The 19,078-nt window shown below is 43.8% G+C and overlaps 1 protein-coding gene across 2 annotated transcripts in view; it reads left to right on the top strand.

Annotated features, from left to right (window-relative positions):
* GAB3 (GRB2 associated binding protein 3) overlaps positions 1 to 19,078 on the top strand; it is a 154,816-nt gene that overhangs the window by 84,490 nt on the left and 51,248 nt on the right. For both annotated transcript variants that reach the window (XM_074199431.1, XM_074199432.1), the window contains exons 2-3: positions 12,332 to 12,635; positions 18,424 to 18,643. In XM_074199431.1, coding sequence (XP_074055532.1) covers positions 12,332 to 12,635; positions 18,424 to 18,643 — 524 coding nt within the window. The remainder of the gene's footprint in view (positions 1 to 12,331; positions 12,636 to 18,423; positions 18,644 to 19,078) is intronic.

Here is a 19,078-nt window from a genome sequence, read left to right as displayed (position 1 = left end):
TTTCCTGCATTATTCATATTTCTCTTCCAATGTTTTCCTCTACCTCCTTTACTTGATTTTCAAAATCTTTTTTGAGTTCTTCTATGACCTGAGATCAATTCATATTTTTCTTGTAGGCTTGAATGTAGAAGCTTTGACTTTGTTATCTTCTGGGTATATATGCCTATGGTCAGATTTTTTTTTCTCCTGCTTTTTACTCATTTTCCCCACCTGTGCCTTGATTTTAACTCTTTGTTAAGTTGTGGTTCTGTTTCCAGTGTGGAGGATGTACTATCCCAAGTTTTTGAGGATTTTTCAGCATTTTTCAGAGATAATTCTAGGGACCTGTAAGTTTTCAATTCTTCTAAGGTCTTGTGATTTAAGGAAATGTTTGTACTACTCTCTGGGGTTTGTGCTCTGCTCTGTCTACAAGCACTCCTTTCTGCCCTGGGATTGTGAGAAGTGTCACTGTTCCATTGTGGCAGTAATCTCTGTTGTGCTTCTCTTACTTTTTCTGGACCTGGGATCCCAGACTATGACCCAGATCTGTGTATGGACAAAACAACAGAGTGCTCTCTCAGTGATAGCAAAGAGCCCCCTGTAACTTCCTTCTGACCCCCTTACCATCTATGGGCTGAAAGACTAGGAAGCAACTGCCTCTGATGATTCAGTGGCTCCTTAGGCCTGCTCTTGGTCTGTGCTGCTGAAACCTTGGCCAGTGGCAGTGGTGGTGGATTGCAAACCTCTTAGGCCATAGATTGATAAGGACAACTTGGAAGGTCAGCAGAACAAGGCTGTCAGACTGAGATGAGATTGGAGACAGCCTTGTTCTGCTGACCTTCCAAGTTGTCCTTATCAATCTATGGCCCAAGAGGTTTGGAATCCACCACCACTGCCATTGGCCAAGGCACCCTGCTGTCTCTTCCTGGATTGCTAGGATTGGTTTGCTCTCACATGATTCGCACTGCTCTGAGCTCCCCCTCACCCTGGTGCAAAACACCCATTCTGCCTGATCTTCCACGTTATCTGGGGCTGGAAAATTGCTTCATTCAGTCTTTTTGGGGTTTTGCCATTCTAGACTTCAGTTACAATCATTATTTAAAGGTATTGAAAGTGCTTTGGGGGAGAGCTCAGCCTTTATTCCATCATCTTGGCTTCACCCAACATAACCTTTTCTTGATGAAGTCACACTTGCCCTTTATCATCCCCCATTTCCCTTTCAAAATGTTCACTAGCAATGTCTTTAATGACTTGTCCTAGAATTTTCCTAGGAAACCTAATCAGCCTCACTGACCTGTAGTCTACAGTCACTATTCTCTTCCATTTTTTGAAAATCAGGTCCAATGATCTGTTGTAATGTCAGTCCTTCTATTTTCTATAGTCTTCTAAACATCATTGGCAGGGAAGCTTAGCTAGAATGCCTGACATTTCTTTCAAGAACCAAGGATGGGGGTAGCTAGGTGGTGCAGTGGATAGAGCATCAGGGCCTGGAGTCAGACCTGAGTTCAAATCCGGCCTCAGACACTTAATAATCACCTAGCTGTGTGGCCTTGGGCAACCCACTAATAACCCCATTGCCTTGCCAAAAAAAAGAACCAAGGATGGAGTTCAGTTGGACCAAGGGACCCAAGTCTTCTCTTACTGTTTCCATACTGATCTTATGCATCTCTTCTCTGTGATTCACTTTTCTGTCTTTCACAGAGTCAAGGTGATTCTTCTTCTCTGAGAAAACAGATTAAGAAACTAAGACTGCCTTTCTCATTTCTGCCTTCTTTCTGCTGTCAGTTACTTCATTTCATTAGTACCAGACATAGATCAGAGACTTCCTTGCCCCTTTTCTTTCTTCTCTTCTCTTCTCTTCTCTTCTCTTCTCTTCTCTTCTCTTCTCTTCTCTTCTCTTCTCTTCTCTTCTCTTCTCTTCTCTTCTCTTCATTTTTGCAAGGCAATGGGGTTAAGTGGCTTGCCCAAGGCCACACAGGTAGGTGATTATTAAGTGTCTGAGGCTGGACTTGAACTCAGGTCCTCCTGACTCCAGGGCAGGTTCTCTATTCACTGTGCCGCCTAGCTACCCAGCTCCTTCTCTTTTTCCAAATTTCTCCCAATGGCATCAGTTTGTTGTCCTTATCTTCCCTGACCAATTTCACTCAACTCCTTTGGAGATTCAAATGAGGGACAGCCCTGGGGAGGAAGCACACCACAAGAGGTTCTAGGAAATGGGGCAGACTATATATGTGTAAGCAGGGTTACACATACACCACCACTTCCAAAAGAGTTAGAAAATAACAGAAATGGACACCAAAAGTCCACAGGAGTAGTACTGAGTAGCTGCAGTGGGCCCCCACTACAGGTGTGGAATGCTATATATCTGAACAGAGAGAGTCACTGGACATTAGGGGTTTGGAACTTTTTTATCACAAGGACATGCTCATGGGGGAAGAGGGGAAACCCAGAAATCAATATAACATTTCCTAAGAAATGGGATCAAAGCAGTCTAGAGTTTTGTAAAAACAATTTGCTCACCCATTTTCAAGATTTGACTCTAGTTACTTCTGCTCTCCTTAGCTTGACTTTTAAACTTGTAACATGGCAGGGATTCCCTGGCTCCAGATTTTGTTGCCCCTGACAAAGTATTTCTGGCTTGATTTCAGACATCCTGGTGAATACTTGAGAGAATTCCAGCAGATGCCACCTGCTTCCTTCTGTCCTTTCTTCACTCCTTCCTGACACTGCCTTCTACTACTATGCTGATGTAACCCAGTTTCTACCCACGTCAGGGTGTGCGTGTGCATGCGTGTGTGTGTGTGTGTGTGTGTGTGTGTGTGTGTGTGTGTGTGTGGTTTTGCTGCTTGCCTCATGCATGGACAGTTTCCTTATTGCTAGATGCAATGCTGAGTATAATGCAGGTGTGCTATGAAGGACTCTTCATCAAAAACCTGTAGAGAAAGGAGCTCTTGGCAGGCAAAAAAGAGGAAAGACTCAGAATGCTAGTTTGTAGCCTTTGTAGCCTTAGCCATGGGGGGAAGCGGCCTCCATAATGTTTCTGATCTTTTAGGCCTGAAAGTCTTGAAAATGCTGAGAAAAGCAGCTTGGTAGTGCTGGCTAGAGCATTAGGCCTGGAGTCAGGAAAACCTGAGTTCAATTTCGGCCTCAGACACTGACTAGCTGCATGACCCTGGGCAAGTCACTTTTATCTCTGTCTCCCTCAGTGTCTTTAACTATAAAATAACTATAAAATTTTTATATAACTATAAAACTAACAGCACTTATCTCCCAGGCTTGCTGTGAGGATACAATGAGATCATATTTATCAAGTGTTTGGCATATAGCAGTCACTTCATGAATTCTTGCTCCTTTCTCCCCTGGGTGAGATTGTTCTCTTTCCTGGTTTTAGCTAAGATGGTGAATGAAATCTAAAGGTCCCTCCCCCTTAAGAGTGGTAAGAGAGAGGTTCTATTGACATGAGGTGGCAAGTCCTTCACCTGTTGGCTGAAAGGCCCCTGCCAAGGACCCAGTGACTCTGAACCAAGGAACCTGGGGTGGGACTTGTTTCTGCACCCCTCCCCCCAGCTGTGGCCTCTTCCCCTGTTCCCCTCAGCTGTTGCCTCTGCCCCATCCCAACTGGAAGACTTAAAATATGGCAGGAGGGGAAGCAGAAAGTTGGAACCAAAAGCATGACCATACTACTTTCCCCAAGAGAGGGGTTACCAGGTTAAAATTATATCTCTCTGCTCCCTTAAATATTATTAGTCTAGGGGATGTGATCAGATTCAATGACTGCTTTGTCATTTTGAGGGGAAGAGACACCCCAAATTCTGTATCCTTGCCATGATCCCTTTCCCACCAGATAACCAGCTCCTCAGTGAACATATGTGGAAACTCACATATCCAAATTTTAGCAAAACAGAAATCAGAGCTAATATATTGTATATAGGAGGCTATATAATGGACAATACTAAGTGAAGGATGGAGGTAATTCAGCCCAACAAGAGTGTGGCAAGCTGGGAATAGAGACCTGACGGTGACTACTCGCTCCTCAAGAGTTTCCAGCATTGTTTTCTTCAGCAGTATGAAAGGGGGTTGGCCTCCTTAATCTGCCTTTTCCAAGTTGGAAGCCATTAAGCCCCATAGTCTGAAGAGACTCACCATCTTGAGGAAAGCTCAAAGATGACTCCAAGCTTAAAGAGAACTTGAAGAAGATTGAAGAGTTTTCCTCTCTTCTGCTTTCACCTTCATCTCCATCAATAAGGAGAGAGTTCTGGTCCCATTGGATTTGGATGAGGAGAATGAGAATGGGGATGATGAGGAGGAAGAGGAAGATGGGAATAAGGAAAGGGCACAAGGCTGAAGATGAATCTTCTATTTAATTTTTGATTCTGGCACTGGCTCACTATGTTATCTTGTAACCTTAACCTAAGAAGGTTAGTAAGGGTGCAAATAAGGGTGTTGGGCTGACTGATCCCTCTGTGTCTTCAAATTTGAAAATGCTGTAATTTTGTATTTTTACTTGAACTATGCTCTTTGTTCACTTCATTCTACTTGAGTTCTCTGAAATTTGAGAATTAGGTTTCAGGGCAGAGAGCATCTTAATTCAAAAATTAAAAAAAGCACGTAAGAAAGGAAGCAATTTTCCTTCTAAATCCAGATTTGGGCCCCAAGACCAGAGATAATGAGGGGCTGGCATATTGCCCAATAGCTGAGATTCACCAGTCTTTGCTTGCACCCTCCCTCCCACTTCCCCTTCAGTTAACATGCACCCAGAGCTAAGGTCCTTGTAATCCATGCCATCTGTGAGCCACTTCTATCTATTTAAATGTTTTTTTTCTGCCCCCTCCATCTCTCACATATACACACGCAGGTAAATCTAACATGTAACTGTACAATATTTTATATCAACTATTTTTAAAACCACTTTATCACATCTCAGTGCTTTCTTTTGGCTAAGATGCCCTGAAACTAGACCTGACTAGGCAATCCCTGGCATCTCCCAAGCTGACAGTTACCTTCTTAGATCTCTACTGGCTTCTCTAGGCTCGTACCTGTTTTCTGCTTTCGTCAGTTAGCAGGTTACAGGACTCGAGATGAGTGGCGAAGAATAGTACAGAATATTCCATATTGTGCTCTCCAAAGCAACCCACTGTGTCAAAGGGATATAATAATGGGGGACACATCCACTTGTCTGTATTGTTGCCTATGTTTTGGCCAATGGGGACATTCCAGGCTATTAGTTCAGGTGACTGATAAGTTGGCTTCTTGTTGGTTTAGAATCAGTCACAGAAGCCACCCAAAAATGCTGATTGTTGGTCTGCCTTAGTGGTCTGGGGAAGATAATTGCTGTTCATTTAGAGGCTTCCATTTTGGCACCCCTGCCTATTTTGGGGTGGATAAAACCAAAAAGTTTCCAGAGACATACCAAAGAGCAAGGCTTTTTGATGAAGATCTAGGCAGTACAACCTCAAAGTTAGGAGGACTCAAGTCTGACCTTGGACACAGACTAGCCACATGAACCACATGAACTTGAAGTGGTAGAGGAGGTAGGGACCTATATTAGGAGAGGAGCTATTCCTGGTATTTCCTATGCCAGTGTAATCACTATCCTAGACTAATCTGCAAGCCAAGGATCACAAATGTAGAAAAAGCACTAACACAATGATTATGCTATTATTTAGGAATTCTCACACATAGCATATCTTATGTCACTAAGATTTTTTAAAGTCCCCTGGGTCCAGCAACAAGCATGGTGACAGGTTCATTGACCAGAGATCAGAAACAAAGGAGGCTCTACAAGGGCTTTCTTAGCAGCAGACCAAGACCTGGCAAGAATATTGAAGTCAATGCGGTGGGGGGGGGGGAGCTGAAGCAAGGGACCCATGTCTGATTCACTTGCCCAAGGCTCTGACTCACTCAAGACCTTGAGGTGAGGTAGACTACAGCCCCAAAGTTAACCCAGCCTTCTTCTACTCTTTGAACATTAGCTGAGCTTTAGCCCTGGTCCCTTAGACTTTGGCCTTGGGTTGCAGTTTTCACCAGTATTCCCTGAATTGGATATAGCCAGGCTTGCAGGGAATGGACAGAAGTGGGATTGAGAGCAACCTCTCCCCAACTGGCAAGAGGATACCATGGGGGTGTGGGGGCCTCTCTACACCTTTTCTTCTAGGTTTGCTCATGAGGTGTTGCAGAGCTAAGGGTGAATTGAGAAGTCGGAACTTTCTACAATGAGTCGGCTTCTTCTGGGGCTGGGGATACAGCGGTGACAGGGGGACCAGACGGGGAGACTAAACTGATGGGAGCCAAATGTCAAAGGGACTGAGGTGTTGGGTGCTTCCTGACAAAACAGCTCTCTGGGCCTGGAGAAATGCTTGAAATAAGTACCAGGGAAACATCATGTTGGCTTTCCTTTAAGGAAGCATTTGGAGTGTTATCCAATCAAGAGAGATTATGATTATGGCATGCCCCTGCTCTCAGAACCTTCTCAGACAAAGGAGATGAGATTTGTCTGGCAAGAATTATTCTTAATGAAACTTTGCGGATTACCAATGATTGTATCTTTCTTTTCTAAGTACTCCAAACCCACCTATTTAATGTGCTCCAACTTGGCTCTGGGCTGATGGCAAGCTTATGGACCTGTACTTTCCAGGATCCACCCTTTTCTCCTCTGAAAATTGAGATGTCTCTTGCCGATTTCCAGAACCAGGGCTGATGGGTGGAAGTTCCAGGGAGTCAGATTTTTTACTTCCTCCCAAGAGAAACTTGTCAGTTATTCTGACTCTCCAAGAATGAACTGGGCTGGGCTGCCCATGAATGTCTTCAGTTTGACATCCTGAGAGGCCTTTGAGCAAAGGCCAGGAGGTGAGCACTTGCTTGGGGTTTCTGAGAAGGGAGTTCTCTCAGAGGATGCTCCACCAACCTCCCTTTGGCTTTAGGGATTCTTGAAGCTTCCTGGAAGCTTCTGCCAGCTCTTTCCCAGGCTCGTGTCCCACAGTCTCTCTTGGTACACTCTAAAGGAATGGATTTGAATTTCTTGGAAGAGCCTGCGTGCTGCTCTTCGGCTAGCTATTCCCCTGTCTTGGGTTTTTATTCTGGGCTAGGTTGAAGAAGATTGGAAAGGTAGAAGGGAGCCAGGCTATACTAGAGCATTTTCTGTTGGATCCTGGAGGTGATGGGGAGCCACTGGAGTTGGAGTGAGCAGGAGTTCTCTCTATGGCTACATTTTAATTGAATGTCATCTTCTGGAGGGCATGGAGGATTTCCTGTGAATAGCACACAGTAAGGACTTCCTCAATGCAGTGAGATTTAATTAAATTCCACCAGGGAGTGAAGGGGGGAGATAGCTGTTGGATACTTGAGAGCCTTTCATGTCTTCCAGAGTTCATTGATGGCGTCTTGGGTAACTGTGCCTGGAAAACCTGGGGATAAGCAGCAGGACTCGGCTGGCTAGTTAGCTATTTAACTCATAATTAAAATAAAGTCAAAATAAGGCAAAAAAGGCCTTAAGGCTAGAAAGAGATCATTACACAAATGCATAGGGGTACCTACTGTGGTAAGCAGCCACAAGGAAAACCTGAAAGTATCCCTGCCCCCCGAGGGAGAGCTCCCCAATGACTGCTGAGGCTGGAGGCTGTGCCAGGAGATGGGGGCCTTCTCAAAGTTGAGAGGAACAGGGAGGGTGTTCTAGGCAGGGTTGGGAGGGATGAGTGGCTTAGGACTACTCCTCAGACTAAGTGAGGTATGCCTTCTGGGTACCCACAGAACAGTCAGAATTCATCCTTCTGTGTGGTGGTTGTACATGTGTGTGTGTGTGTGGGAGGCTAGGGGGTGTTATCCTGGTCAGGGGCCTGGTTCTTAGTTTAGTTTTAGCTGGTTCATATTTCCTGTCTCCCAGGAGAACAGATACCCTTTTGGGCCCCCACTTCTTCTGAAATGGGTGTTATGGGTTACAGGTAAGCCTTTCTCTAGGCCTCTGGCTGAGCTTCCTGGTGCTGAAGTGCCCACTGTATCTGTCAGTTGAAGGAGGAGCTGGAGGAAGAAACAGAGCTTACCAGAGGCCCCCAAATACTCCTGAAGATTCAGTGCCACCTATATGCATAGCCCAAAGGGAGTGCCAGAGAGAGATGTAGGTACTCTATCCAGAAATATGGCAGTTAGAACTAAAGAAACACTAGAAAATTTAAAGATAGAATTGATCGGGATTATTCATCACATTCTTGACCTCAGTGTATAGAAGGGGAAGTCAAGTATTTAAGGATTGTCTTTAGGGAGAAAAGACCAAATGGCCTCGAGACTCCCTGTCTAGACAGAAGCTCCTTTAGCCAGGCTCAGGTTGAGAAGTTGGAATCTCTTCCCCTGCAGATCTTACGTTCCGAAGATCATTCATCCCTCAAAAATCTTAGGCCACAATTAGGGTACTTTGGGGTGGGCAACTGTAAATACCTTGATTGTATGACTTTAGTTGTATAATTGTGGTAGATTCCCTCCCCCCACCCAATCTTCATAGATTAGCTAGGTGAGAACACATCTCAAACCAGTCTTTCTTTTTTTATTTTTAAAGATTTTATTTATTTTGAATTTTACAATTTCCCCCCAATCTTACTTCCCTCTCCCCCCCATGGAAAGCAATTTGTCAGTCTTTACATTGTTTCCATGTTGTACATTGATCCAATTGAATGTGATGAGAGAGAAATCATATCCTTAAGGAAGAAATATAAAGTATAAGAGATAGCAAGATCAGACAATAAGAGCAGTTTTTTCCTCCTAAATTAAAGGTAATAGTCCTTGGTCTTTGTTCAAACTCCAGGGTTCTTTCTCTGGATACAGATGGTATTCTCCATTGCAGACAGCCCCAAATTGTCCCTGATTGTTGCACTGATGGAATGAGTGATTCCATCAAAGTTCATCATCGCCCCCATGTTGTTGCTGTTAGGGTGTATAGTGTTTTTCTGGTTCTGCTCATCTCACTCATCATCAGTCCATGCAAATCCCTCCAGGTTTCCCTGAATTCCCATCCCTCCTGGTCAAACCAGTCTTTCAAAAGAACATAAGATTAGGGGCGGCTAGGTGGTGTAGTGGATAAAGTACTGGCCCTGCAGTCAGGAGTACCTGGGTTCAAATCCGGTCTTAGACACTTAATTACCTAGCTGTGTGGCCTTGGGCAAGGCACTCAACCCTGTTTGCCTTGCAAAAACCTAAAAAAAAAAAAACCTAATCCCCCCAAAAAGAACATAAGATTAAGTGTGAAAAGGTTTTGAAAAGCCATTGGATGAAATGAAATGATACCTGATAAGAACTCAATTCCAAAATACTGAAGAAATTTGATCCTCTTTGGGAGCCATCTGTAAATTAATATCAAATGAGTTGAGAAGGAATTTGTTGAAGGTGGTGGTGCAAGTGTGGCTTTCCAGAATACCTCTGAAGAGGAACCACTTAAGGGAAGATTTGACCAGTTCTCCTCTCTTTATCACCACCCCCTCACACACATGCACGCACACATGCTTGGACCAAAAGAGAAGCTTGAAAGCTTCAAAGGGTCTGGAGGAGTTTGCACCTCCTAGCTTCCCATCAGTGTCTTAGCCACATTCCCAGATCATCTGATGGCAGTATCTATCTCAAGAGCCAAGGACTGGGGGAATGCAGATTTGCCATGCTTAAATAGATCTTCTTGAGTTTCCCATGAATAGAAGAAAAAGACATCTAACACCACAAAAGCTGTTCTTTCTAAATTTGAACTTACCTTCCCCTTGAACTCCATATGTACTTGTGGGAGAGTTTGTCACAGACTCTTGGGGAATGTGCTGTGCCATCTGTTATTACTATACCATCTTAGTACAGTAATCATTTCTTTTCTAAAAGCTTTTTAAGGTTACCCAAATTGTTTCTCAGCTCATGATCTTGGGAGGAAGCACACTAGTGGAGATTTGATCTGGGAGTTTTCCCTAGAACCCTAAGGGCAAGATGTAGCTAGCCAAGTTCTGGGGATTTGGTTCATAGGAGGGAGTGAGAGGTAATGATGCTCTAAACTTACATAGACCACAGTTAGAACTATATATATATATAGCTTCTTGAGATTCCTCTATTTCATTAAATATCCATTTTCCCTCTTGAAGATTATAGTCAGTTTTGCTAGGTCAGTTATTTTTTCCTAACTCCTCTGCCTTCTGAAATATCATACTCCAATCCCTCCATTTCTTTAATGTGGAAACTGCTAAATCTTGTATGATCCCAACTGTGGCTCCACAACATTTGAATTATTTCTTTCTGCCTGCTTGAAGAATTTTCTCTTTGATCTGGGAGTTCCGGAATTTGGCTATTAATATTCCTGGGAATTTTCATTTTGGCGTCTCTTTCAGGAGGTGATTGATGGATTATTTCAATTTCTATTTTACCCTCTGGTTCTTAGATATTGGGGCAGTTTTCCTTGATGATGTCTTGAAATATGATGTCTAGGTTCTTTCTCTGATCATGGCTTTCACGTACTCTTAATTATGAAATTATATGTCCTCAATCTATTTTCCTACTCGGTTGTTTTTCCAATAAGATATTTCACATTTCCTTCTTTTTTTATTCTTTTGACTTTGACTATTTATTAACGTCTTGTGTAGTTATTAGTCTCTAGATGCTCAATTCTAATTTTTAAAGAATTATTTTTTACGATGAGCTTTTGTACCTCTTTTGCCATATAAAAAATTCTGATTTTTAAGGAGTTCTTTTCTTTAGTGAATTTTTGTGTCTCTTTTACAAAGCAGCTAATTCTCCTTTCGTATTTTTCTTGAATCTCCCTTATTTCTTTCCCCAGTTTTACCTTTACCACTCTTCCTTCTTTAACTCTTCCAAGATTTCTTATTGGGCTTGGATCTCAATGGCATTTTTCTTTGAGGTTTTCTATGTCACTGCTTTCACATTGTTTATTTCTGAGTTTGTCTTGGTCTTCCTTGCTACTATAGTAGCTATTTATGGTCAAGTTCATTTTTTTGATTACTTATTTTTCCAGTCTACTTCCTGACTTTGGGGTGGGGAGGCATTGTCCCAAGCTTTGAATTTTTTTGTTTTGCTGTTTTTAAAGCTAGTTCTGGGTGTCTGCAAGTTTTTGCTGCTTTCAAAGTCGTGGTGATCCTGGGAGAGGTATGAATTGCTGTTCTCCTGGTCTGCACTCTGGTCATTACCAAGGAAGATCCCTTCCCCTCCCCTTGTCTTTTTTAATTTCTTGATTTTTTAAATTCCCCTCAGCTACATGCAAAAACAAGTTTGAACATTTACTTCCAAAACTTTGAGTTCCAAATTCTCTCCTTTCCTCCCACCCTCTTCCCCTCATTGAAAAAGCAAGTTACTTGCCTACCTTGCATTTTCTAGACCACTTAGAATAAAATTAAAACAGCTGAAAGTAACTTTTTAAAAATTAAAGAACTTTGTTGTCATGCAGAGTTCAAGACTTAAATATATAATCAGAATTTGTTACTTTTTTCATTAATAATCCTTAACTGGTATCAACTGAATCTTAATTATTATTTCCAGTCTTAGTTAATAAAGCACCATTGAAACTCACCTTATCTTGGTGATAAGGTGTCTCAGCCTCTGGGGCACAAAGATAATATACCTCTCTTCTTTTTCTCCTAGCTGCCAAGAACAATTTCCCTAATAAATGTCCTTTGATTGTCTTAAGCAGAAGTTGCTTAGCTATCTGTCTGTCTGTCTATCCATCTATTGATTCTCTTTCCATCCATCTTCTCTCTCTATCTATTCTCTCCATGCATCTATCTCATTTTCTTTCTGTTAGCACAAGGAATAAAATTGTCATGAAGAGAAAAACCAGTGTCCAATCCTTTGAGAAATAATACACAAGTTTTTTTTATTCACCCTGATCAGTCACCACCTAGCAGCCAAGATTTTTCACAGTGACTGCCTCTTCCAGAATAAAATATCTTAAAACAGCTCTTTGAAACAGAATACTTCATGACAGCTAAAGTGGTCTCTTGGCTAAGCCTTAATGTATACTGGAAAGTGTGTGGACCCTGTATTCCTTTAGATTCACTGACCTATGGGCAGCAGGCCAGCCAACTTCACCTTTGGAGCAGAGTTCTTTAGCCTTCCCTGCCTGACTTTCTAAGCCTTTCTTTTTCTCTCAGGTCCACAGAGCAGCATCTCTCTAGATCAGTACCTGTTCCAAATTTTCCTCATAGGGAGCTAAATAAGACTATATTCAGGGTATCCCCAAATATATTTTAGAGGGTTTACCTATGGGAGCCTTCTGGAGGGAACTCCAAGACCAGTCTGATTCTCACTCGATCAGAAAGCCCCTCACGGTAGGCTATCAGTGCTCCCTCTACCCTCCCAATCTAACTTGTATCAAATGGTCTCTCCCCAGGCCTGGCGGAAGCGCTGGTTTGTGTTGCGGCACGGTAGGATGAGTGGGAATCCAGATGTTCTCGAGTACTATCGGAGTGACCATTCAAAGAAGCCTATTCGCGTGATTGACCTGAGTGAGGGTGAAGTGCGCAAGTATGCAGGGCCAGATTTCATTCGGAGGGAATTCCAGAATGACTTTGTATTCGTCGTCAAGACCATCTACCGGACTTTCTACCTGGTGGCCAAGACGGAAGAGGAAATGCACAGCTGGGTACACAACATCAGCCAGATCTGTAACTTTGGACATGGAACCAGTAGCACAGGTGGGCACCAATTCAGGATCTGGCTCACAAGTGTGTGGGGGGGGCTCTTCTTATGGCATGTCACCACCTTTCTTAGGAGATGGTTTTCAGAGTCCTAGCTGTGCTTTAGCACTGAAGACATATACTAGGTAGAGGATGCCCTAGCCACATGAGGCTGTATGGAGATGAGGATTTGTTAGGAGATCAGGGAAACCACTAAGGCAGAGCAAGCAAGTGACCCCAAGTGGGTGAACCCCAAAGCCTCCTGCTGTGGGGAGGAAAATGCAGGAAGATAGGAGTTCATGGAGGGAGGATGGAGGTGCTTCAGGTGGTAAGGAAGGGAGGGAAGGAGGGGAGCCACAGGGGTGGAAATGAAGGTCCTTCAGGAGTGTTTGCACAACCTTTGTCAGTGGTCAGAAGTGCCATTTAAGAGGAGCTGAGAGCCTCAGGTACAGGAACACATTTATACCTGACTGACTCTGTGATCTTAGGAGTATTTTCAGTGGATTTCCTCCACTAGTACACATCTCTCCTCCTCCCCTCCTTATCCTCAGGACTTCTTGTCCATGTCTGTCCATGGGTTCTCCCTAGCAGGGATTCTTAGCTTTCAGAGGATCCATGAACTTGTTTGGTTTTTTAAAACCTTCTTTGGTAACTGTTAATATAACTTGGTTCCATTGTCATTTATGCATTTTATTTTCTACATTTTAAAAATAGGATTCTGAAAGGTCTTCATAGGCTTCATCAGCTTAAGCCAGAAGCCCCAGAGAATACCTTGATTCCTAAAAGAATGGATGCTTTCTTTCCTTGAATCTTTTAACTTTTGGGGTACTGGTCAATCCTTGGACTGGGTGCGCATTACCCTGAACTCTTGATACACACCCAACTCATTCTCTTTTACAGGTACACACGTCTCCTTCATGATAAGTGTGCTACTTGGCCCAACTCATTATTAGTACCTTGCTGCCACCAACTCTTTGCAGGTCACTCTAGTGCTTAGCCCCATGTGCCAAGGCACACATATATATGTTTGTTGACTGACTCCCAAACCAACATCCAGTCCTGACCTTCAATCTCTTACGTGGCTCAAAACTGACATGGCTGAAATGGAACTTAGTCTCTTTCTTTCCAATTTCTCCTTCTCCAAATATCTCGGTTTCTGTTGAGGGTAGTACACATACTCACTTCTCTCTGTCTCTCTGTCTGTCTCTTTCTGTTTCTTGCTTTTGGTTTTTGCAAAGCAATGGGGTTAAGTAACTTGGCCAAGGTCATACAACTAGGCAATTATTAGGTACCTGAGGCTGGATTTGAACTCAGGTCCTTCTGACTCCAGGGATGGTGCTCGATCCACTGCCCCACTGAGCTGTCCCTTGGGCAGCACTGTCTTTCCAGACATACAGGTCCTCAGTCATTCTGGACGCTTCCCTCTCCCTCAACTTTTCCATCAATCAGCACTTATTCATATTGATTTGACCTCTACACCATCTGTCACATCTACTCTATTATCTCTACTCAAATGAAAACATTCTGGTGGAAGCACTCATCTCCTTTCATGTGGATTATTCTTGACCCAACTTCCTAATCATTTCCCTGCTTCAAGTCTCTCCCTGTTCCAATTCATCAGGATCAGAGTTCTATTTTGAAGGCATAGGTCTGACCAAAACACTCCCCTGATTGAGAAGCCCCAGTGAATCCCTTTTGCTTTCTGGATAAAATCCAAATTCCTCTTTGGCATTCATAATCTGGCACCAACTTATCTCCCCAGGCATCTACATTACTTCCATCCATATCCTCAATTTGACATTCCATCCAGATTTTCTTGTTGGACTTTGTATCCAACACTCCATCTTCTTCCTTGGTGTACAGCTTCCCTGTACTCCCTTCCTACTTCTGCTTAGTGTGCTGGAGCCATGTCCTACTGACTCCAGAGAGTCAATTGTTGAATTGTCAGTGTGAACACTCACACTTTGGAAAACACTTCAAATCAAGACTTGATCGACTTTTCTGTTGATTGTCTACTCTTTAAAAGAGTGATGAAAAAATGTCCATAATGCAGATTCAACTTCAGAAAGCTTTTATGTCTCCTTTTTGAACTGGCCAATTCTGCTTTTTATGGCATTCTTCTCATTGGCCTTTTGGACTTCTTTTTCCTTTTGACTCAAACTAGTTTTAAGTCATTATTTTTCTTCAGTATTATTTTTGTATCTCCTTCACCAAGCTGCTGAATCACTTTTCATGATTTTCCCACATCGCTCTCATTTCTCTTCCCAATTTTCCTGTTCTTCCATTACTTGATCTTTTTTTAGGTTTTTGCAAGGCAAATGGGGTTAAGTGGCTTGCCCAAGGCCACACAGCTAGGTAATTATTAAGTATCTGAGACTGGATTTGAACCTAGGTACTCCTGACTCCAAGGCCGGTGCTTTATCCACTACACCACCTAGCCACCCCCATTACTTGATTATGAAAATCTTTTTTGAGCCCTTCCATAGCCTGAGACCAATTCATATTTTTCTTGAAGGTTTTGGATTCAGATGCTTTGACTTTGTTATGTTATGAGTGTTTCTTTTGATCCTCCAGAAGACCAAAGTAATTGTCTATGGTCAGATTTTTTTTTCTTCTGTTGTTTGTTCATTTCCCCAGTCTATGACTTGATTTTAACTCTTTGTTAAGGTGGGTCTCTGCTTTCAGGGTGGATGACACACTTTCCCAAGCTTTTGAGGTTTTGTAGCTGTTTTCAGGGATACACCCCAGGGACCTGCAAGTTCTCAGGTCTTATAAGAGACTATGGGGCTGTGGGACAGCTAGGTGGCACAGTGGATAGAGCACAGGCCCTGGAGTTAGGAAAACCTGAGTTCAAATCTGGCCTCAGACACTTAATAATTACCTGTGTGACCTTGGGTGAGTCACTTAACTCCTTTGCTTTGCAAAAAACAAAAAAAGAGGTTATGACTGCTTTCCTGGTCTGTGCCCTGGTCTGTGGATGACCACAAGTACTCCTTTCTGTCCTGGAGCATGAGAAGAGTCCCTGCTGTACTGCAGGCCATAATCTCTGTTCTGCTTCTGCTCCTCTTTCTGAGAATGGAACCCTAGACTGCGACCTGGATCTGAGTATAGGGGAAGCCACAGAGTCCTGCCTCAAGGATAGTGGAGAGACCTCTGCAATTTCCCCCCCATTCCCTTACTGTCCATGGACTGAGCTCTCTGGAAGTAGCTGCCAGGTGACTCTCTTCCAGGTGAGTCCCCAGACCTGCTCCTGGTCTTCTCTTTTTCCATTTGACCCAAACTGGTTTTAAGGTGTTAAGATGTTTTTTCTTCAGTATTTTTCAGCAGTGAGGCCTGCTCTGGAATGGGCTCTGCTCTCAAACTGGTACAGCAAAGTTTTCCTATTGAGCTTCCCAATTGTCCTTGGCAATCCTTGGGCTGAGAGCTCTGAAGACCTTCACTGCTGCCACAGATCCAGGGCTCTCAGGGACCCATGTGCCCTACAGTTCTGTTGCTGGATTGCTGGAGCTGGTTTGCTCCAACATGGCCTGGGCTGTGCTGCGGTTCCTTTCGAACCCTGTTGCAATGGATCCTTCCCGCAGATCTTCTGAATTGTTTTGGGCTGGAAAATTGTTTTCCTCAGTCTTTTTGTGGGTTCTGCCACTCTAGAATTTGGTTAGAGTTGTTATACCTTGAAATAAGTAGGCTGATCTGTGGCTCAGTGAGTAGTTTGGAGGAGAGCTCAGGTGAGTCCCTGCCTTTACTCCACCATCTTGGCTTTGCCCCCCAGATTCAACTTCAAAGTGTGTCCTGTGACTTTTTCTCTGGAGAGCTAGCTGTTAAGCATTTCCTAGCATGCCCTAAATCTTGATTAGTTCAGGTGTCACCTCCCACATAAAGGCTTTGCTGATTCACCTCACACCCCTCCCCAAATATTCTTGCTTTCTATCTTGTAAAATTACTTTGTGTTGACCTATCTTTGTTTACATTCATCTGTGTTTTGTGTTGAATTCCCTCCCTCTTTGAAGGCAAGGCCCATTTCATTTTTATCTCTGTATCCCCAGTACCTAATGCAGTGCCTTAAAGGCTGGAAGGGTCTTGAGATAGCATTCTATTCTAACTCCTTATTTAATAGGCAAAGAACCAAAGGACTTGGGAAATTAAGTGACTCACCCAAAGTCACACAACTAAAAGGGACAGAACTGGGATATCAAGCCAGGATCCCTTGACTCCAGTGTTTTGCAACTAGACTATGGCCCTCAAAAACTGTTCATCTGAACCACGTATTTTTCTGTTCCTCTGGATCACCTGTATTTTGTATTCTTTAGAACCCCTGTCAGGAGAATATTTACATTAATGTGTTGTGTCCTGATAGTAAGGCTGATCTATGGCTTAGTGAAAGCACATAATTTCCTAATGTCATCTAGCCAAGCTCCTATCCTTCTACTCAACTCATCTTCCATTTCCAGGGCCTGTCCAAGATACATGAACTGATAGGCTAGCTTGTTGGACGGCCAGTTCAGCCATGTTTAATACATCTTGGCGATAGGCACTTTTTCACCACTTGGTTTTTCCTATGTGGCTTGCTAAACCAGTGTTTCATGTTGCTCCACCCAAGACCCTATCCAGGTGGGCATTAACCATTGAATCATCCTTTTGAGGGCCAAGCATTCAATCAAGTCCATATCCACCTGCATTTCCTATCATCTTGTCACCATATCTAGGCTGCAAGGTTTTATTGTGAGAAGTTTTGTCCCTTTGTGGAATCCCATTGTTGCCCTTAATACGAATTTATTAAGCATATGTTATGTGCCAGTTATCTTGCCAGATGAAGGGAAGGAGAAGGGAGGAGAGGAGAAGAAAAAGGGGGAAGGGGAGGCATGCCAGGAGCTTTTCGGTGGTTGGCTAGAAGTCAAATCTTGGACCTGAGGTAACAGGTTTGGCCACAGTGAAATGCTGCTGTTTCCTCCACTAGGCCTATGATGCAACTCGAGCCCAGGAATCCCCTAACTCCTGCCAGCTCATCTCTAAAGAGGAAGGGGAGATAGGCTCTTCACAGGGGATTTCTGAACTGGGGAACATGCCTGAAGCTTCCCGTTGTTTATGGTCTAAATATATGGCAGAACCTGACTGCTGGGAAGATTTGGAGAATTGTTTTCTAGGCTTCTGTAAATACACTGGAATCTTCTCTTTGGGAGACCCATTTGCAACTGGGGGCTAGTCATTCGGTTGTGGAGTTTAAGGTCAGTGATATGGTCAGATCTGTGCTTTCAGAAAATTACTTGGACAGCTGAATGGAAGATGTAACACAAAGGGGAAAGACTTAAAAGCTAGGAGAGCAATATCGGGCTCTTTCAGGAGACCAGGTAGGAGGTGAAGTGGGTCTGACTTAGTGTGCTAGCTATGGGGGAGGAAAGATGGGAACAGGTAGGAGGGATGTTGTAGAGAGGAGAGGTGGGGACAGGTAGGAGGGATGCGTGGAGAGGAGAGGTGGAGATGGATAGAAGGGATAAGATGGAGAGGAGAGATGGGGACAGGTAGGAGAGATATGGAGGAGGTGGATGTGACAAAGATGACACCAGATTGGCCTGAGGAAGGAGGAGGGAGAGCTACTGGGACTGCCGCTAAGGCTCCTTGAAATCCGTCTTGGAACACGGCTCCGATTTCTTCTTTCAGATGTTGTTGCCTGGTTGGAGGTCCCTCCAACTTTTCCTTGTTGACATTTACTACTCCATGGAAGTTTTGAATTTGCCAGTGCTGGTTTAGAAATGGTGGGCGTGGGTCTCGGGAAGGATCTACAATACCCAGCTGGGTTTTTGTCTTCCAGGAGATTCTGCAGAGAGCTCAGCCCACATCACCTCATCTCCTGAACCTTCCCCGGCCAGCTCCTTCCGAGGGTCTCAGGTAGCCAACTCCTCTTTTAATGCTGATGACTCTACCACAGCTGCCTTCCCCACTAAGGATACCCGAACAGACTTGGAAGCCCTCTCCTTGCCTGACTATCTGGTTCTGGCCCACTGTGAAACGAAAAAACTCAATCCCAGCAGGTAAGTCAGCACCAGGTTTGGGTGTGCTGCTCAGTGATTTAACAACCAAGGAGAGATGCACCCATAACCTAATTTGAAGTAGCTTCTGTGTCATTCACGTTTTCTCCATCACTTTCCTAAGGGTCCCTATCCACCCACTGAAAATTGACCCCTCGGTTCTTGAGAAGTCATTAGAGTTCCCCCTTGTGTAGCTCCTAGCACTGGAAGGATATGCCTGCGATGGTAGACTTTTCTGGGAGAGCAGGTCAGCATCATGTTAGCTTGGATATGAGAGCAGGAAGAGTTGACACGTTGTTTCCTGAGAACCACAGGGGAAACAGAGGAGTGGGTTTTGTGCTAGGAACAGATTGGAGAACACCCTCTCTGGTCCACACAGTGCAAGAGCACAGCTTTCCTGCCAAGTTCACTCCTCTTTCCCACCTCCTGATGTTGGCC

Source organism: Macrotis lagotis, chromosome X (assembly GCF_037893015.1).
Source record: "Macrotis lagotis isolate mMagLag1 chromosome X, bilby.v1.9.chrom.fasta, whole genome shotgun sequence".
Classification (NCBI taxonomy): domain Eukaryota; kingdom Metazoa; phylum Chordata; class Mammalia; order Peramelemorphia; family Peramelidae; genus Macrotis; species Macrotis lagotis.
Note: the sequence above shows the minus strand (reverse complement) of the source record. Positions and strands in the feature narration are given on the sequence as shown.